The sequence below is a fragment of the Lagopus muta genome, chromosome 4, assembly GCF_023343835.1.
Source record: "Lagopus muta isolate bLagMut1 chromosome 4, bLagMut1 primary, whole genome shotgun sequence".
Lineage (NCBI taxonomy): Eukaryota > Metazoa > Chordata > Aves > Galliformes > Phasianidae > Lagopus > Lagopus muta.
The window spans coordinates 56,869,756-56,888,509 of record NC_064436.1 but is presented as its reverse complement, the minus strand read 5'-3'; the positions used below and the strand labels follow the sequence as shown (position 1 = coordinate 56,888,509).

Below are 18,754 nucleotides of genomic sequence, written 5' to 3'. Positions count from 1 at the left end.
CATGGAAGTCACTGCAGGAAGGAATGTGTGTTTTTAAGGGTCACAAGTTCTGCTACCACCATCCAGCCTTCACCAAACCCTTTCAGCTTACAAGTATTTATCTTACACCTTGATATCACGCTTGAAAAGTATATATATTCCACTGCTACATCAAGTTTTTATTGGTGGGAATGTTTTATTTGAGTATGTCTTTCAAGCCCAAATACAAAACCAAATGCAAAAGAAAAGTGGGAATTACCCTAATTTTGCAATATAAAGGACAACTTCAAGATGAGAGGAAAGGGGGAGAAACAAGGCTCCTAAAGATGTATTACTGTTACCCAAATGCAAACAATACATTTCAAATTAGCCGCAGAGCTTTATATTGTACTGATGGATTAAAAATAAGAAACCATTCACTTAACACAAAATAATCCATTAAAGTATACCTAAGTGCCAAACTTGGAAGAAAGTGGCATTAAAAAAAAATCTGCATGTTTTCCCATCTTCCCCAAGTAAAAGTAAGAGAAAACCCAACACCCTTCAAACCAAATGAGATCGTGAGATTGTTACAACACTGTACAGTACACTTAAGATTCTGAAGTTACAGGCAGGGTCAAGGCTAGTATAACAGATCTCACTCCAAGGATTGTTAACACAAGATGCAAACTGTAAGTAAAGTGCATGAAAGGAAGCCTGCTCAGCTAAATGAAGTAGACTGAAAGATCAGAAGTCAGCAGTCATTCGCCAGAGCGGCAGCAGGCCCGAAAACCACACTGCAAATTCTGGCATCCACTGGCGGTTTCAGCATGAGGACCTGCACAAAAACAGAACAAATGTGAAAAGAAGAAGATAGGCTTAGCAGCTATCTTCTGACCTTGTAACTCATAAAACATCCTTTGTTTGCTTAAACACAGAACTTCATCCAGCACTGGGAACACCTGAAACACCCCTGCTGCTACCACTGACCCCCCACTGAGGTGGGTTTTTTTAAATAGGCTTTTGTTTTTGCTTTTTTTTTACACTGACAGCTGAGTGCCATGAGTGGAACATTCAGTGACACAGGAGTGGGATGAGCAACCATCGATCTGCAAACTTCAGAAAGCTCCTACAGCTGCCTTTTAAAATCAAAGTATGTTTTCATAATGCGTATTTAACTCCTGCTTTTTTTCCAAATTCAGAAGATGCCATCATGGCATTACAGAAAACAACCCATCATATGGAAACAGCTCTCAGTCTGGAGTGTTTCTCCGTGAGCACAACATAGTTGGCTACAGCTCCTGCACTCTGACTGGAAATCCAAAGACTAAAAGGAAAAATCTGTAATGACAGTAAAGGTGCTTTATCAGAAACCATAAAAGCTAAAACAGTTCCTCAGAAAGGAATTTGTGAGCACAGACAGCATAAACCAATACTGTAATACTACCCACCTCCACTTACCTTCACTTATTGTTCTCCCTCTAATTTGAAGTGTTAAAAGTGATCATGAGAAACTATAAAATGTATTAGCATAGGATTTTATTTCCTGCAGCCATACGCCTGCTTCAGAAACACAAACATTGGCATGTGGGTTGGCTGAACTCTGGCACCCAACGTAACTCAGCAGCACACTTTAACTAAACCAAACTCGTAAAGAACTAACCAGGACAATCCATTTCCCCCCTCCATACGTGAAACAAATCATATCCTTTTGAAATATGTTTCTAATACATTTAGGAGTAACAAAATAATGTAATGAATAAGGGCACCATGCTACACCTGGCTTGTTTTCCCCCTTGAACAGTAACTTGAAGTCATAATTAATCCCCCAGAACACAGTGTCTTCAAGTCAGTTTTCTGCTTCACACCACACGTCGAGGAGCAACATTCTACAAAATAACTAAGTTAGCATGCATGAGACTGAATAAAATAAACCTGAAGCTACAATCAAGGACAATGGTTACAAATTAGGAAAACAGCAATACTTTAATTTGTAGGTGAGCTCATTTTCTATTCTTTCTGTTCACCTGAGCTACGCTTTGATCTTTCGCATTGTTTACAAGCTAGAGTTTGAAAGCTTCTTTCAAAGTTCTTTAAGAAGGAGACTTGGCACTTCCAAATAGTTGTTTTAGCAGAGCATGTTCTGTGCAGCACTTTCCAACTCAGAGCTGACCTTCCCCATCACTGCCACAGCTAAGCAGCACATCACAGTAATCTGGAGCAACCGCCACACTTCCAGTAATAATACTTGTGACAAAACTAGCAGAGCCACAGCATCCCAAAGGAGGGAATACTCACTATGTGCTGCACCACAAAGTGCTTAAGTAAAATGAGGTCTGGGGTCATTCACCTGGAGAAGCAGAGTTAATCAGATTCTCATCTAACCTGCCACTGTCTACACTACTGGTTTAGCTGCCTCTAACCTGGATTACTGTAATGCTCTTTAAACGTACATCGGATTGCTTCAGGTGACCCAGAACAAAGGTTTACCCCTTCCTCCTGAACAGCCTTCAGTGTTTTCAAAACCTGGTAATATAAATACGCCTGGCAAACAAGGAAAAATAGCTACCTGATTACTCGATTTTGATTACTTTTAGTAAGGCATATGAAGTTTCCTAGGAATAAGTGGAGTATTTCACACAAAATGCACTCCAACCCGAACCAGGGCGGAAGAGTCACTCGTGCAAGGCACACCTGGCTGCTGCCACCACATCCCTTTAGCTCTCACCTTTGGCAGCAGCAATACTTGCTCTCTACAGCAGGACTGATCCCCAACCCATCTGAGATGTAAAAAGGCCACTTGCTACCCCAGTTCTTCATTTTGTTTACCAAGGAGCAACATAAACACTGACAGCAGGAAGGCAGCGAAAAAGAGCTGTCAGAAACACACAAGGAGGGAAGGAAAGACACCTCATTTCCACAGCCACCACTGCAAAGAAGCAGCCCAGAGCAGGGGGAAAAGTTGCACAGGTTTAGAACTGCAGCTTAGTGAGAGGCTCCTTTATTCTCAACAGTAGATACCATGTTGTATGGTAGTGGAGCACATTACACAGGAATTACAAGAAAGTGATCAAATTAAACATTGATCTTGACAACGTAAATGGAGATTTAGAATTAATATTGGCCTTAAGTGCTACTCTTTGTCAGCCTCTGGTGAAGTTACACATCAGAACGTTATCAGAGCGCCTTTGTTATTTGGAGAATTTATGGAGATCAAACTCCTACAAGTCTAATATCAATGCACCCCGTATCAATCTGCACACAGGAGTCCATAAATCTGAACAGAAATTGCCAAGTTCAGAGTTCCATTACTGGAAGACAGATCCAGCAGTGACCAAAACATTTTGAGGAATCACAAGAGAAGAGTGAATCATCAGAAACTGCCACAACTTTGTTTTGTTAATGCCCTATTCCTTTAATCCCAGCACATGAAAACTACATTTTAAAAAGCCACTAGAAATTAAATCCTATGTGAAAGCAGCAGCAAGGTACTGCTGCAGGAACTGCATTCTAACCCTGAAGCTGACTGCATTACAGGCTTTAAAACTGGAAGTATAAGACAGAGACTGAACACAGCTAAGACAGAACAGGACAAAGTGGGGGAAATAGAAATTTCTAAGTGGCAAGAGGTAACTCAAACATTCAACTTCTGTTACTGAGTTTAGCACAACTGAAGAAACAAATGTGTTTCAGGAATCCAACAGTCAGCAATTAGGAGGAGTGTAACAAATTTGTTGTCAGCTGCAGCTGAGGGTTATTTAACTCCAAATCTCCAGCACAGAGTGAAGCAGGCAGAAGTTCCAATATGTTACTATGCAAACCAAGAACCAGAATCATACTGACAGTAAAACAAACTAAACCTGGAGATGCATGCAAGTTCACAGGCTCTGCTCATAGGAGCTGCACCATATTACTGCTGTACAACAGCTGTGACTGATGCTATGAGCCATGTACAACAGCTACACGTACAACAGCGTTTGAAGTGAAAGTCTGGAAGTTGCAAACACGCCAAGCAAACAAGTCCACCAAGATCTCCACAGAGAACATGAGTGAAGCTGCATATCTTGGGCCCTCTGTCAAGCTCAGGCTTTATAGAAAAAAAATTCTGAAAATAGGCTGTAGGTGGAAGTAAAGCCTTTATATTTCAAAGATAGCAGGGTATCTTTATTACTCAAAGATGGCTAAATTCCATGCTGTTGGCTCCATTTTTTGTTCTGCAAGACTGACGGGTTTTCCAACGTGATCCCAGAACAAATCTCCTTCCCCGAAAACAATCCCTGATCTGCTGGTGGGCAAAGAAAATCATGAAATTATTCTCTACAGGTCAGTAATTTTTGTACAGCACTTCACGTAATCTATATGAGCACAGAAACGTAAACAGCTTCTGATCGAGATTGATTTAAACTAAACAGCTTTTCACTTTCCCTGCAGTTACTTCAAAAATATCAAATGTCATCCCAGGAATCCTGCTGCCCACAGAGTAGAACAGGTATTTGCTCAGCACTATCACAGTGAAATTAAGGTGAAAATAAAGAACAGTGTCCTGATAAAGCTGCAGAGAACTCAGTTATAATAGGCCATTTCTCATTGCAGAGTTTTGCTAGGGTACCAATTCTCATAAGAAAAAAAAAAAAAAGGAAAAAGGACAATTCATCAATCAGGACAATTTTATGAAATTATTCCAAAATGTATTCTGTTGAAATATACATAATTTCTTATGGTTACTATGGAACAGCCAAGCTTTAGAGCAGTGGAGAACTTGCACAAGTGATTCTGGCTTTTTGAACTACGATGATGCACTGTATTTTAGAGACTAGAGCAAGGGAGACAGACAGAAACAGCTAAAGACAAACCAGGACATCAAATCTGATATTGCTGACGAGGGAAAACAGAGAACAATAAGAAAAAAGGAATAAAATGAAGGAGGAAAAGGCTTCTAACTGGTCTCTGGGACACTGTTAAATTCAACCTGATGCAGGAAAGAGTCAGTGAAGGATTTTAAAAAGGTATTAAGAGTTTTCAGATTGAAATGCAAGGAGATGTTTTACAAATATGTGGTCTAGATGGAAAGGAACTGGGTAACAAACAGCAAATGCATCAAAAGTGTCAAAAAGTCATTAAAAAAGTGTCATAAAGCCGTCCAAAAATTACGGAAGCAAAAATGATTTAATACTTTGACTTGCAATGTTAGGATCCAATAAAATACACCACCCCACATGAACTCCAATGGATGAAATACCCAAGCATCAGTACAGTTTCACTCGCAGTACCAAAGCTGTGGCATCCTGTATACCTGATGTGGCTGCATCTCAGTAGAGATGCAAACTGAGCTCATTGCCATGAATTACCAGGGAAATATTGTTTTACACACAGTTCTTATAACCCTGTGAACTCAGTTATCCTCTTTCTGTTCCATACTCATTCTGTTGCACTTACCTGTTTTAAATTCACACATGGGATAAAATCACACCACGGTTCCCATCTCTAATGCTACGAACGCTTACTGGACCTGACATAATAGACTGGATTCCAGTGCAATAAACACTACAAAGACTTCCACCACAAACATTTTATGCATTTATCCAGATCCTTCTCCAGCTGATATTCAACCCTAAGTAATTCAAGCAAAACTAGAAAAACTAAGTTACATTTCCCACAAGGATACATGATGGTATTCTACACCAAAACCACTTTAACATGTGAGGTTTGCATAACAAGCTCTGCCCCCTCCACATCCCCTCAAAAGATCACTTTACTATCAATCTAATGACAGCTCTGTTTCAAAGCACTGCAAAGAAAGCACTCAACTACATCATTTACAGGGAAGAGATGAAGAGGACAATCATGTACCAGTTATACACTTACTTTCTAAGCCTCTATTACCTATGCTAATCTGAAGTAAGAGAACACGGACTAAAAATGTCTTCCCCCTAGGCAATACAGAACTGTATTAGACTTCAATACAAAAAAAAAATCCTGACATAAAAGTTTTGATTTTGTAATTAGTATTTGAATTCAGTGCTACACAGCCAAGACAAGAGTTTGCAGGCTTTTAGGTTTCTGTGGTTTTGGTGGTGATGCTGTGTGTTGGGTTTTTTGGTTTTTGTTTTTTTGTTAGTGGTGGTGGTGGCATTTTTTCTTTCTAAAACATCCTTAAGCCAGACATTACTCCCCAGACAAGGATCACACCTTCATAAAGACATTACCGTTAATGTTGTCACAGTAGTAAAAGTGTTCATCATTTAGAGAAGGGCATGCAGAAACTAAATCCTGCAGGCCTGCACCAGTTACAGTGAGACAACCCGAGAGATTGAGGTGCTCCAAGTGTGGCAGTCCTCCTCCCAAAGTCAACGCCCTGTTAACAGATAGAAAAAGGGGTGTTAAAAGCTTGCACAGCACTACACTGACAAGTACTCCGTATGTCACCAAGTCACATATTTACCAACATCTTGCAAGAAAATCACACCTCTAACAAGCCACTTAATTTCAAGTCTGGCATCCCATACGGTTAATCAGCCTTGAAGCCACGCAACAGGGCTGAAAAATGAATCCATTTCTACAGAAATTATCAATTCCCTTGACAGAAATACATTCCAGTGGGAAATCAGTTTATTAATGACTCTGGGGATGACCAAGTACTTCTAAGCGCCAGCATGACACACTTCTCCAACACACTACTGGCCTTTGGTGAGACTTCCATGGTTATGCATATTTCTCAACAGATCCTAAAAACACAACCGTATGACATTCCCGAAGTTTGGTGTGCAGAACTTCCAACAGTTTGAGTGTTGTTTCTTATTAGTCAGTTCGAAACTCAAAGTCATGTCTTCTGAGGTCAGATAAATCTTTACCAGCAGAGCCTCTCTGCCAACACACCACTACATGCTACTCAAACCAAATCCTATTTTCCCTCCAAGTGCAAGAGGTCAACTGCAGATAAAGCAGCCTCAAGGCTGTGGTGCATCTGACCCCTCGCTCTGTGTTAGGCTGACTGCTCCTCTGCACTCACAGGACAGCTAACTGAGTTCAATCACAAGCTCATCCATCGGAAGGAGAGAACAGACAAAGCCTCTCATGCTTCAATCAACATGTTTCAGGTTCAAGCAAAGGCCTTTTCAGTTTTATGTCCTAAGAGCATGAGCATACAAAACTTTCCGTTGTCAGCAGACGGGAAAAAGAACAACTAACAAAACCAGCTATCAGAATAAAGTTCAGTTTATATGAAACGAACTGCCAAATATTTACATTAGTCTCATTATTTTCTCTTCCAGGACCCAAAGTATTATGGAATTGCAGGAAGCACTTAATGCAGAATATACCCTCAGCTGTTAACATTCCCCTGTATCTAAAAAGCACTGATGTGAAACTGGCACAGCTAAACACTCCTATGACTCAAAAATCAAGTCTTCCTTTGATTCTAGAGGACTCAGTGAGGAATAACACCAGTAACACGTCAGCTACATGCAGCATTACCCATTCGTTGCCAAATGAACCACAGGCAGCAGTACCAGTCTGCTCCAACACCTGGACACCAACAGGCTCAGACACAAAGCACAGCTAACTGTCCCAAAATAACTGCTAGGAGACATCTGAACAGCTGTACTTCTAAGTTCTTTGTCAAAGAGGGGAGAAGTCTATGGAGAGGCAATTCAATGCCAGCAATCCTTTACAGTATTTGTTCACAGACTACAGTGTACAAGTAGGTATGAAGTCTCTGAACTGCAAACACTTCTCATCAGTCCCAGGAGCTACAGCACATCTGAGCAGGTGACTGCAGCATTTTTGTCTTATTTTCATTATGAAGCTGTAACTACACATTTCTGACATAATACACAGCATCAATTACAGAAGAGGGAGTGCTTCAAACTTGAAGGTTTAGGTTGGATATTAGGAGGAAGTTTTTCACACAGAGGGTGGTGATGCACTGGAACAGGTTGCCCAAGGAGGCTGTGGATGCCCCATCCCTGGAGGCATTCAAGGCCAGGCTGGATGTGGCTCTGGGCAGCTGGGTCTGGTGGTTGGTGACCCTGCACATAGCTATGTGAAACCAGATGAGCACTGTGGTCCTTTTCAACCCAAGCCATTCTGTGATTCTATTAATTGTCATGAAGCTGCCTCAACACTCAAGCTAACTTCAACTAAATTCTGTGCTTTACATAAAACCACTTCTTACGTGTTCTGATGTACACACAAAATTCTGTCATCACCCAGACAAGTTAAATGCAATGCTACTCTGGTTTGGTTTTAAAGCTTGAAGAGAAATCACAAGTTTGGCAGGCATAACAAGAGGAAAAGAAAAAAAATAAACCAGCATTGAATTTCCTAATAAGAAATCACTACAAATCAAATCTAAATGAGTAGTAAGTTATGCTTTTATCTACTGCAAGCAAACTAAGCAAAATGCTTCATTTCAGAAGAGCTAAAAGAATTTTTTTCATCCTTTCACTCAAAGGAAGAGTTAGAAGAAAATTTCACGTTTGCTATTCTCAATATTTTGAGATGCAAGGAGTGCTTAGGATTTAACAGATGTTCTCAATAAAAATGCTTAAACTGAAGCTAGGTGGACTCAACCCAGAGCAACCCAACCATACAGATAATACAAAAACCACACCGCAGCAGAACAGCCCAGAAATGTCTTTTCACCTGAGAGCACGATCTGTGATCTGGTAACACCCAGACAGACTGAGAAACTGAAGAACTCGTGCAGTCTCTTCATCTGGTTTGTCACTGCCAGAGTATGCCAAGTCCTTTTCCTCTGACTGTTTAGTCCTTGTTGGCTTTTTACACAGTGCAGAGGACTCTGGAAGTGCTCGAATAGTTCTTAGTGCTGTTCCAGCACAGCAAAACGAGTGACCGCAGTAAATGAAGTCAGTAGAAGCACAGTGCTGCTGCCACCCTCTAGTCCTTAAACCATAAATGTCTCTACTGCAGCAAGATGCAGAACAATTAATGTGGGACGCTGGCTCCACAAGACAAAATCCTTCAACATTTCTGTGTCTCCACTCTGCAGCATCTTCAATATCAGCTAAATCATCCGCATTCAGCATCCACACATATGCAGAACTGAAGTTTTCAGAGCTGTCAGGTTTAGTCCAATGATGCTTACTGTCTGCTCCCTCAATGAGGTTTTCATTGTTGATTTCATGCAAGCAATTATACTTCTTGTTGGACTGCAGAGTAATCTCCCTGTTCTTCCATGAAGTCTTAGCGATTCTGTTTCTGCAGCCTTTCAGAATGCCTCTGTTCTGGTGAGTTGATATGATACCCAAAGCTCTGGAAAACCTCTCTATGGCCACATCAGTGATTTTTTCACATCCAGACAGATCAAAGTGGCGAAGGCTTTGACAACAACCAACTGAAGACCAACTGAAATAAAATGAAGAGCAATTACTTGTTTTTGTTCAGAAAAAGACATTGCAGCAACACATACAAAAGAACAGTTCATAAGGGAAATGCTGATGTTAATTCACAGAACATTAAAAGTTCCCTCAGATTACAGGCTAGGTTTGGCACTGCAGGTAAATATGCCTAGAAGTTATGCCTAAAGAAACATGAAATGAATCACAATCCATAACACTATACTTTTCCATATATTGAAATGTAAAGTGTCCATATTTACTAAACCTTGAATAATTCTTAAGAAACTGCAAGCACCAAATACATGCAGCAGTTTCAAAAACAGTTTTTTTCTGTATATAAAGCTGATCCCTAAAGCCAGGTAACTCAGGAGAAATCAAATATTTATCAGAAAGCTGAAAATTGTGAGCTTAATGAATTAGCAAATTTCACTGAAGCAAGTGAAACACCTGTAATATTCAGTTCTGAGTATTTTAATAGTTGTGGTTTATTACTGTTTGAGTTTCTGAAGCTTGCATGCCTACACATGCTGAAGTATCAGTGGCCTTAGATCCTATATCTTTCTCTCAAGAACTTCCTGTTTCTTTCAGAGAGAGCATCTAGTCTGCTGAAACATTTGTGTATGGTATGAGCTATTCTGTAGTGATTAGCCTTAGCTATGGTCACACATATTAATGCTAATTCACCCCTTCTGTGTTTTACCCCTTATATGTTTCAACTGAAACAAATCTGACCAATAGTAGTACTGTTGCATTACTAACTATAAGTGTACAGTCTATTTACCTTTACCACAGTTAATGGAGAGCGTTAACATCTACAGCAAATGAAACCTATTTCCAAATTACAGATTTAAGATTGGATATACAGATATATAATGAAGGAAAAGAATATTTAATGTTTACTAGAGACTGACAAAGACTCACAAAGATCAAATTCTGAACCATGTAAATTCCATTAAGGTCTTTATTTCAATTTAAACTTCTAGTACAAGCTGCAGAGCACTCATGTGAGCAACTATGCTGGTAACATTTTAAAGTGCTGTTAATAGACAGAACTTGAAAGCACTGTATGATGAGAAGGTTGCAGAGTGGAACAACCACTGAGTTCCAGCATCATACAAAGACACTTCTGTGCAGGTTCTGCACACATACATCATTCCAGTGATGCTAAATGTATTTTCTGCAGGCTTCTGTAAAACTAAGGAATCCACAGTAGTGCACCTGGTCCTGACAACTTTACCCATCATTTGATCTGCATCTTAAAAAGCAGTGCTCTAAACATTAACTGATATGTTGGAACAACAAGTGCAATAACTCCTAAAAATGTATCTATGAATAATTTCAAGTTATTAGAATTAGCATTAAATTAAATTGCTATAATAGCTATACTTCAATGGGTTTTAAAAATGGCTATGACAAGGATTCAAAAATGGCCATTACCAAGTCAGGCTTTACTTACTGTTTCATTCATTGTTAATCTGCTTTACTCCTTCATTATGTGTGAACACAGAGCAATCTCTATTTCTCACTCATACTTGAAACAGAGTAATAGATACTTGAATGCTTCCTCCCCACCCCTTCATTTTTACTCACTGGTTTTCAGGAAACAAAAATTAACTAACCTTTCAAATGCTGAGTCTGAAATATCAGTTTGAGTGAGATCCAAATATTCCAAATTGGGGCAAAGCTCCAAGATCTGTCTAACCTGAAAAAGGAAGAATAATCAGCAATCATTAGCCAAGAAGACTACAGTGCCAGAGTCAACACATGCAGTTAAATTCTTTTGAATTGAAACTTGTTTTCACAACCAGTACACTTTAAACTCAGACAAATCAGTTACTAATTATAGGCTGCAAAGCCACAATTATTAAGTGCTAGCTTCAAATTACACACCATTTTGCTAGACGCTGCAGAGCTGTAGGCCAGTACTAATGTCTTCACTGAGGAGCCTACATGTGGGAGAACATTATGAATTAAGCCATGAAGTAAACGCTTTTCCATCTGTGCTACATTAATGGCAAGTGAATCTTCTGCTGCTTCTTCTGCAAAATAAAACCAAAGAGAAAGACTTAAAATGCATCTGGCTAACTGGAATCCATGATGTCAGCTTACATCACACAGGTTATTGGGAAACCAAAGAACCCCTAACAACACTTAAGTTTCAGAAAGCACCCTGCATCAAAACTCCTGCTGAATTTTAGCTCCATTCTTAAGTCCCATCTTGAAAATCTGTTTGTCTTTCTGACAGTGCTGAAGAGTTTGACTCCAACAGCAAGTAAAAATAGTAGCCTGGAACTGCAACTTCCACTGACTTGCTGTATACAGTGAAATACTATCTCACAGGCCACTTCACATGCTGTGATACAACAGCTTCATACAAATTTTACTTTAAATGTAGAATACATTAGGATGCAACACAATTCATCCATGCTTCCTAGAGACAAAGCATCTTTTTCCTCCTTTTATCTCCTGACATGTCCCCATAACTCTTCTTTCACCTACTCACGCTTGCTCTCTCCTAGATGAAGTGATTCAGTATGTCAAAATCAGCTGCTTTTTTTCTGTTGGTGGTGGTGGTGAAAATCTCCCCTGGCTTCTTGACTCAACTGAGAGTCAGGATGAGATGAAAATAGGGAGAAGGCACTCCCTTCAGCAACACCAACTAGCTGCTAGACAAAACTTCTGAAGTTCATTCTCACTGCCTAAGTCTGCTCTGCTTAGAAAGCATTTACCTAGACAGAATGTGTTTCCGCATCTGTCATTATCTTACAGTATGGGAATCATATATGAAAATCCAGTAGAAACAAAAGATTTTAGACAAATGAAGCCAATTCATAAACTCACTATAGCTACATAATCTCTAAGAAAAACAATTTCACCAAAATCTGAGTTTACCTACCAGACTCATCTATGTCAGCATCTTCATCCCATTCCTGGAAAGCACGACTTTCGTCTTTTCTATTTTTTACCCACTCCTCATCAGGTTCTGTCTCAAGATCTGCTGCAGGACCACTGTACCAATCACCTGCTCACCCATTTAAACAAAAAAAGATAGAACAAACTGAAGAGGAGAAGACAGCAGTAAACACACAACCGTATCATCAATCACTCTGTATTTTTTTTTTGTTCAATAAAAAGCAACAAATCCATGATCGCAGAACTCCACAAGTAGCCTACTTACAACAGCAATATAACATTCAATTATAATTTACGTAGGACAGCAACAGACAATCGTTTTCTACAATGTCTGGATGAATGCCAACATCAGCTCCACTATTTCAGTTGCCAGGGAACCTTCCTCTCCTCATAGGTCACCACTCAGAGGCAACATACTTTCAGTTTGGGGATGCTGTAGTGTTGGGCTCAGGATATCCCACTATTCTTACTAGTAGGAAATCCTACTAGATCCAAAGAAAAACAACCCCTGGTGAATGCTACTGAGAGTAAGAAACCTTCTGCCTTTATCAACATAGATAGTGACTGTAACATACAAATCATTTGTCAGCCACTTATAAAGGAAAAGGTTTCATCAATATTTCTCAACTAACCCTGTAATTTTATGCTGTTTTCAGCATGGGGCTGTTTTGTTTTGGGTTGTTAGACATTTTTAGGTTTAGCTTTTTGCCTTTTTTTTTTTTTTTGAGAAGCTTCCATCCAGTTTAGGGCATTTCTCCACAAACAACTGCATTAGTATAGACAGTACGTCATGGGAATGGCTTCCTGTTATGCCAAAAACAGGTTTAGGAACATGCCAACTTAGGCAGCTGCCAATTACCTCTTTCGTGTAACATCTATACATCAAGTCAACTAGGTTTTAGACAAAAAATTCAAAGAATTTGAACTTCAAAACCCCTCTGCAGACAGTCAAGTCCATTGCAGCTCTGGGACCAATCTATAATTTTAACTTAAATTTATACAGCCAAAGAAATAATTGAGACCAGAAGGTCACTTAACTCCTCTCTGCCCTGTAAAGACTTTAGAAATCACCAAGGTACAACTAGGAAGAGTTCCCAGCTTTTAGATCAGAATTTTAGTTACATATTTTAAAATTTTAATGGAGGAAGTTAATAAAGATTCACCAAACACAGCTTATTAAAAACAAAAATCACTCAACCACATACACATGGCATCAGTTGTGAGGCTTGCAACGAGATACTTCAGTGACTGTTTAATATTCACAGAGATCTGGACAAAATACAAGGATTTTAAGCTATAGATATACTCTGATTTGTACCCGGCCTTAAGAGAATAGGAAGATTTTGTCTGTCTGAACAGGCATTTTCACTGAAAGTTGTATTTCTCAGTATGGCATGTATAAAAAAACAGAAGTTGCAATACAGCACCTTGCAGTCCTTACCGCAGTACAACTCAAGATACTTAAAGAAATGACAGAACTGACCCACGCGGTTTCTCTGAAGTCCGAATATAAAAACTAAGAACAGGTTATGACCAAGTGCTGCAGTTCTGCTGCTTTGAACTTCAACTCTGCAGCTATGTGCGGAGCACAGAACAAACTTCTCAAAGGAAAACAGATTAGTCAGGACACAAAAACATCCTATTTCTACCTAATAACATAATGAAATTAAAGTTACTGGAATAGTTGCAGCAGAAGCATTTACAATTCAACCCCCCTACGCTATAATTAAGATGTGGTACTACTGAACATAGTCATTAACAGTGATGCAAGACAACAAACCTCAGTAAAACTAACAAGCTCTTATATGCAAGAGCTACTCATAAGTAATAACCAACATTTAGTTTCTTAATACCTCCATCTTGCAGACTTAAAAAAATTACTTATTTTAACATTTTACCAAGTTCCAAAGCAGCCCCTGGCCAGGAGGCTACAGCCTTACAGCACGCTCAGCTCTCAGGACTGCTGCCTATGGCATGACAGCCCATAATAAAACACTTCATTGTCTTCTACAGACTCAACTCCAGTTACTGACGACGTTTCCTTGGAAGGACTGAATTTAACTTACCTCTGGCCCAGCGAACAGGATAAAGATGTTTCCAAAGAGATCCAGTTTTAGCCAGCTGTGACCATTCAGTGCTTACTTGGCTACACTGACATAGCTCCTGGGGGTTAAGGTAACTGAAAATGGTCACCATCACTTCAGGAGGAAGATTAGTAATATTTGTTGTGTGCCCAGTCACTTCAGCTTCTGAAACACAGAAAGGTTGTGTTCTGTGAAGCACATCCTTGTAGCTTTAAATACTAATGGTGTAACTTCTATTTTACCGTTTCATTTATCTACTCAAAATGCATTTAAAATTTTTTAAACAACTGTGTGACAAAATATATGAAAACACACACATTGCTTTGCCTTTAAAAGCTTCTACTGCTACATTATCTTAATACAAAACTTTAGGTTTTCTCTATGTTGATTTCCCACCTGGTTAGCTTTTTTCCCCCCCGACTCTGACCCCACAAGGCTTCAAAAAAAAGTCCTGGACAAAAATAAACTGCTCCTCATTCCACATGTGAGATATATATACACACACACCTGCTTTGTCAGATTTCCAGTAAATGCTCACTGAAAGCTCTCAGCCTCTTGACTGGGACACAGCAAGAAGTCCACACACAGCTCTTAGCAGCTGTCTCATTTTTATTTCTAGCTTTTACTGCAAGTTTAGGCAAAAAATTTTCATCTTCTGAATGGTGACAAGTCATTTGGGCCAGAAGGAAAGACTAAGAATTAGGTTAGTGACTAAACATTGGCCACTGTATTCCATACTTCAATAGACAACAGTAGGAGTCATCTCTAACAGCTCTCTTATTTACACCATGCTAGAGAGCTGCAAGCGTTGCACATAAGTCACTCCAAAATTAATGCCTCCTATTTATTTCCATGGAAGCTACAAAGAGCCCAGTGACACTGCTTGACAGAGCAAATACTCAGATACAAAGCACTGTTTTTCAACATAGTGACCACCATGAGCTCCGCATTTTCAACACCTATGAAGAACAACCCACATGCTACATTCAAAAATATCTGTACCAGCAGAGGTGACCCAGCTGCAAAGATGGTGTCACTGCAAAGAAAACGTTGCCCACACCATCCTTCTTTCACCAGCACAAGCAAACGGAAATCACAAGGCACCAAATCCAGACTACTGGGTGTGTATGGGAGGACAGCCCAGCCAACATTGGCAATGTGCTTATGGTCTTCAGACTGGTCTGCACTACAAGAGAAAGACTGTATTCTTTGGTGGAGACAGAAGAAAGGGAAATGGCCAGAACCTTGAGCACAGGAAGTTCTGCACCAATATGCAAAGGAATTCCTTCGCAGTAAGTGTGACAGAGCATTGGAACAGGCTGCACAGCAAGGCTTCTCCTTCTCTGCAGCCTGCAGTAGGGAGGGGGCCTGGACTCAATCTCTGGAGGTCCCTTCCAGCCCCTATAAGTCTGTGACTCTTCCCTGGTACAACTCCAGAAGTTCAGGTCTTCAGTTTAGTCAGTGTCACAATGTAACAGTCAAAGCTGCTGGCTTGTCTGGGTTCCAGGAAATCCAGAAGGATCATTCCTTTGCTATCCCAAAAGACTGTACAATCAGCTGTTAAGGGCTGTGTCCTGACCTTTTTCTTCAACAGGGAATTCACATGTCAGCAGGAAGATTCTGTCTCTGCTCCACAACACAATCTGCCTATGACATCATGAGCCAACATAATAAAATAGGAGGCATTACTTTTGGAGTAGCCTTATAAAACAAGATATTCAGTGGACACGTATAAGGTTGTTTGTTTGTGTTTTGCTACTGTAGAGGATTTTTATGATTTGTGTAGGGTACATTTACTTTACTTGAGAAAAAAAATATTTCTAAAGAGGTTTTCAGCACTCCTTAAAAACAGCGAGTTTCAGGAATCAGTAAGGATTTAAAGTTAGAGCTTGAGTGTGAGACAAGGATCAGGTTTTTCCTCCTTTGCAGGAATGCTTCAAAGGTGACTAATGTAAAATAATTTACCCTGTGATAACCTGCTGCTATTTCAAAAACAAAGATGGAATTATAGTTTCACTTGATGAATCAAGGTGTTTATTGGGGCACCTGTCCAGCCACTGCACACTGACTACAGGGAATTTCACATTAAAATTCTGTTAGAACTGTGCAAGGCTACAGCTGTGAAATTTCTTCCATTTTTAAAAATTGAAAGATATTTTTCCCTATCCCTGAAGTCCAGAACACAGTTGTTGCAGAATTAGCACTGTCCCAAAACCACAATTCTGGCCAGACAAAATAACAAGTAAAGCCATAAAGCTACTTCTGTCATATTCATTTGCTCAGGTACAACAGTATTTCACACCATGAACAGCAATCTCTTCTGACCAGTTAAGTAGCTCAGAGAAGTCAAGTCTCATCAGAAATAATAGTGTTTCCACATTTTCCTGATGAGAGCACCACCCCTTATCTAAGAGGAAGCTACTTGCCAGTTTCACTCCAACACTGCATTTTTGACACATTAATTCCCTTTTGCTACATTAACTCTTCTTCTTTAGTTAGGCGTGAGAACTGTAAAGACTGAGCCTGCTTCTAGTCGTATAGGAGCCTGAAGTGCACTTCAGTAGTTATCCATTCAGACTAACAGGGATTTTCCAACAGGGAGAGCAGAGTTACACAAATGCAAACAAAACATCCACTTTCAGAAGGCGCATTTCATCTCATGCACTGGGACTGTATGGATTCATTCCCTTGCATCACTCAACAAACACATCTTCCTTTCAGATTCCCAAGAGACCCAGGGAAATTAGCTAGTGCAGCAGGGGAAGGCAGACTGCTTTTTAGTTTATATTTTGCTGGTTGACTAACTACTCTGTGTTGTTAAACTATCAAAAGAAGAGCTTACAGGGCAGGCCTGAAAGACAACAACTAAAGGCAGGGCCTGCAAATAGAAAATATACTTTTGATAGAAGGAATTAAAATTCATGCATCATTTCTACCATCATCATTTGCTTATCATACAAAATATTATAATGGGAGTGAGGGAAGAGAGAGAAGCTTGTGAGAAGATAAACAGTATTAGTTACAAGTTGCCAAAAGCCTCTATCAAATAGAAGCCTTCCAGTTTCTGAACTGTTTTGAAGGAATTTATGTTTTATAAAAACTACTGTACACACTTGAGATAACTAAAGTTACATACTATGATGTGGCTTTTTAAACAAAATTGCATTTGAAAAACTGTTTTCACTTTAAATGCCTCACCTTGATCTGTCTTCTCATCCACAGAATATTTAAAGACCTTCTGAAGCTCTTCAGCTTGATTCCACTTACTAAGACCTCTGAATTCTGCAGCTTCCTTCTGTGAGCAGTGTTGTGCAATTACTTTCTTTTTAATATCTTTCAGTTCTTCGTAAGTAAAGTATTCCATCAACATTGGCTGAAAAACCTGAGGCAAAAAAGAAACCAGTCCAACACCGACAAAGACAAATCAATAACGCTACACAGATCCAGCGAGACAAAAACTCCTCTTTCCAATTCTCACCAAGTAAATATGGCATACATGAATAAACTTAAGGACAAGATCACATAACTTCTACATTCTAACCCTGTGTTTGCCAGTGGGTCGCTGAATAGTTCCAAGCATGCTGTTACTTGTTTTCACCAGAAGGAAAGGGAAGGGACACACACTGCTTAAACTAAATAACTTATCAATGTACTCACACGGAAGGCAAAGTGGCAGGGCAAACAAACATGAGGGAAGATTTCTCTTGGACAGACTTTGGAAGATTTATTCTCTCCGAAGATGCTTCTCAGTTTTTGGATGCCCATAAATCATCAGACTGGCACTACTAGTCTTTATGTTTCAAATATAGGTCAGAGGCTGTCTGGGAGTGTCAGTTTGACTCATGAAGTACTGGCTAATAGAACCTTTTCTTTCAAGTTTTGCTAAGCCATAGGACAATTGCCCTTCCTGACTTTCAAACTGGTACTATTTTAGATTCACAAGTTGTAAAAAAAAAAAAAAATAATAATTTTTAAAAAAGTACCTTAATTTTAAAGAACATTGGATTTTCAAATATTTCTTTATAAAAAGAGGAAGAACTTTTAAAAAAAACAGATGTGCAGATTGAGCAAGTCACAACAACATTACTAATGTTTAGAATAACGTACTGCATTTCTTTTACTTACTGTAACCATAATTTTAAGATTGTCAGGCCCCTTTATGTTACATCTTCTATTTTATAAATTAATTTTTGTGCTGTCAGACAGCCTATATGACAACAACTTCAAGAAAGAGAAGTTAAGCACAACATCAGGTTTCATACTGTTTATTCCTTATTTGAAGTCTACTGTGATATTCTATATCCTTTATATAATAGTAAACCCTTGTTAGAAGGGTTATTTGTGACAAAAACATCTGTGTGTAGATGTATATAACACAAACCTTGATTATCACTGCAATTACACATAACATTAATCATTTCAACTTTTTAGCATTATTTT

The 18,754-nt window shown here is 39.3% G+C and overlaps 1 protein-coding gene across 2 annotated transcripts in view; it reads right to left on the bottom strand.

Annotated features, from left to right (window-relative positions):
• Window positions 1–168: 168 nt before the first annotated feature.
• FBXL5 (F-box and leucine rich repeat protein 5) overlaps window positions 169–18,754 on the bottom strand; it is a 33,677-nt gene continuing 15,091 nt past the window's right edge. For both annotated transcript variants that reach the window (XM_048941087.1, XM_048941088.1), the window contains 8 exons: window positions 17,513–17,696; window positions 14,297–14,479; window positions 12,214–12,339; window positions 11,208–11,356; window positions 10,937–11,019; window positions 8,602–9,324; window positions 6,165–6,313; window positions 169–796 (listed from right to left, as the gene is read on the bottom strand). In XM_048941087.1, the coding sequence (XP_048797044.1) occupies window positions 720–796; window positions 6,165–6,313; window positions 8,602–9,324; window positions 10,937–11,019; window positions 11,208–11,356; window positions 12,214–12,339; window positions 14,297–14,479; window positions 17,513–17,696 (1,674 nt within the window). In that variant the 3' untranslated portion in view covers window positions 169–719. The remainder of the gene's footprint in view (window positions 797–6,164; window positions 6,314–8,601; window positions 9,325–10,936; window positions 11,020–11,207; window positions 11,357–12,213; window positions 12,340–14,296; window positions 14,480–17,512; window positions 17,697–18,754) is intronic.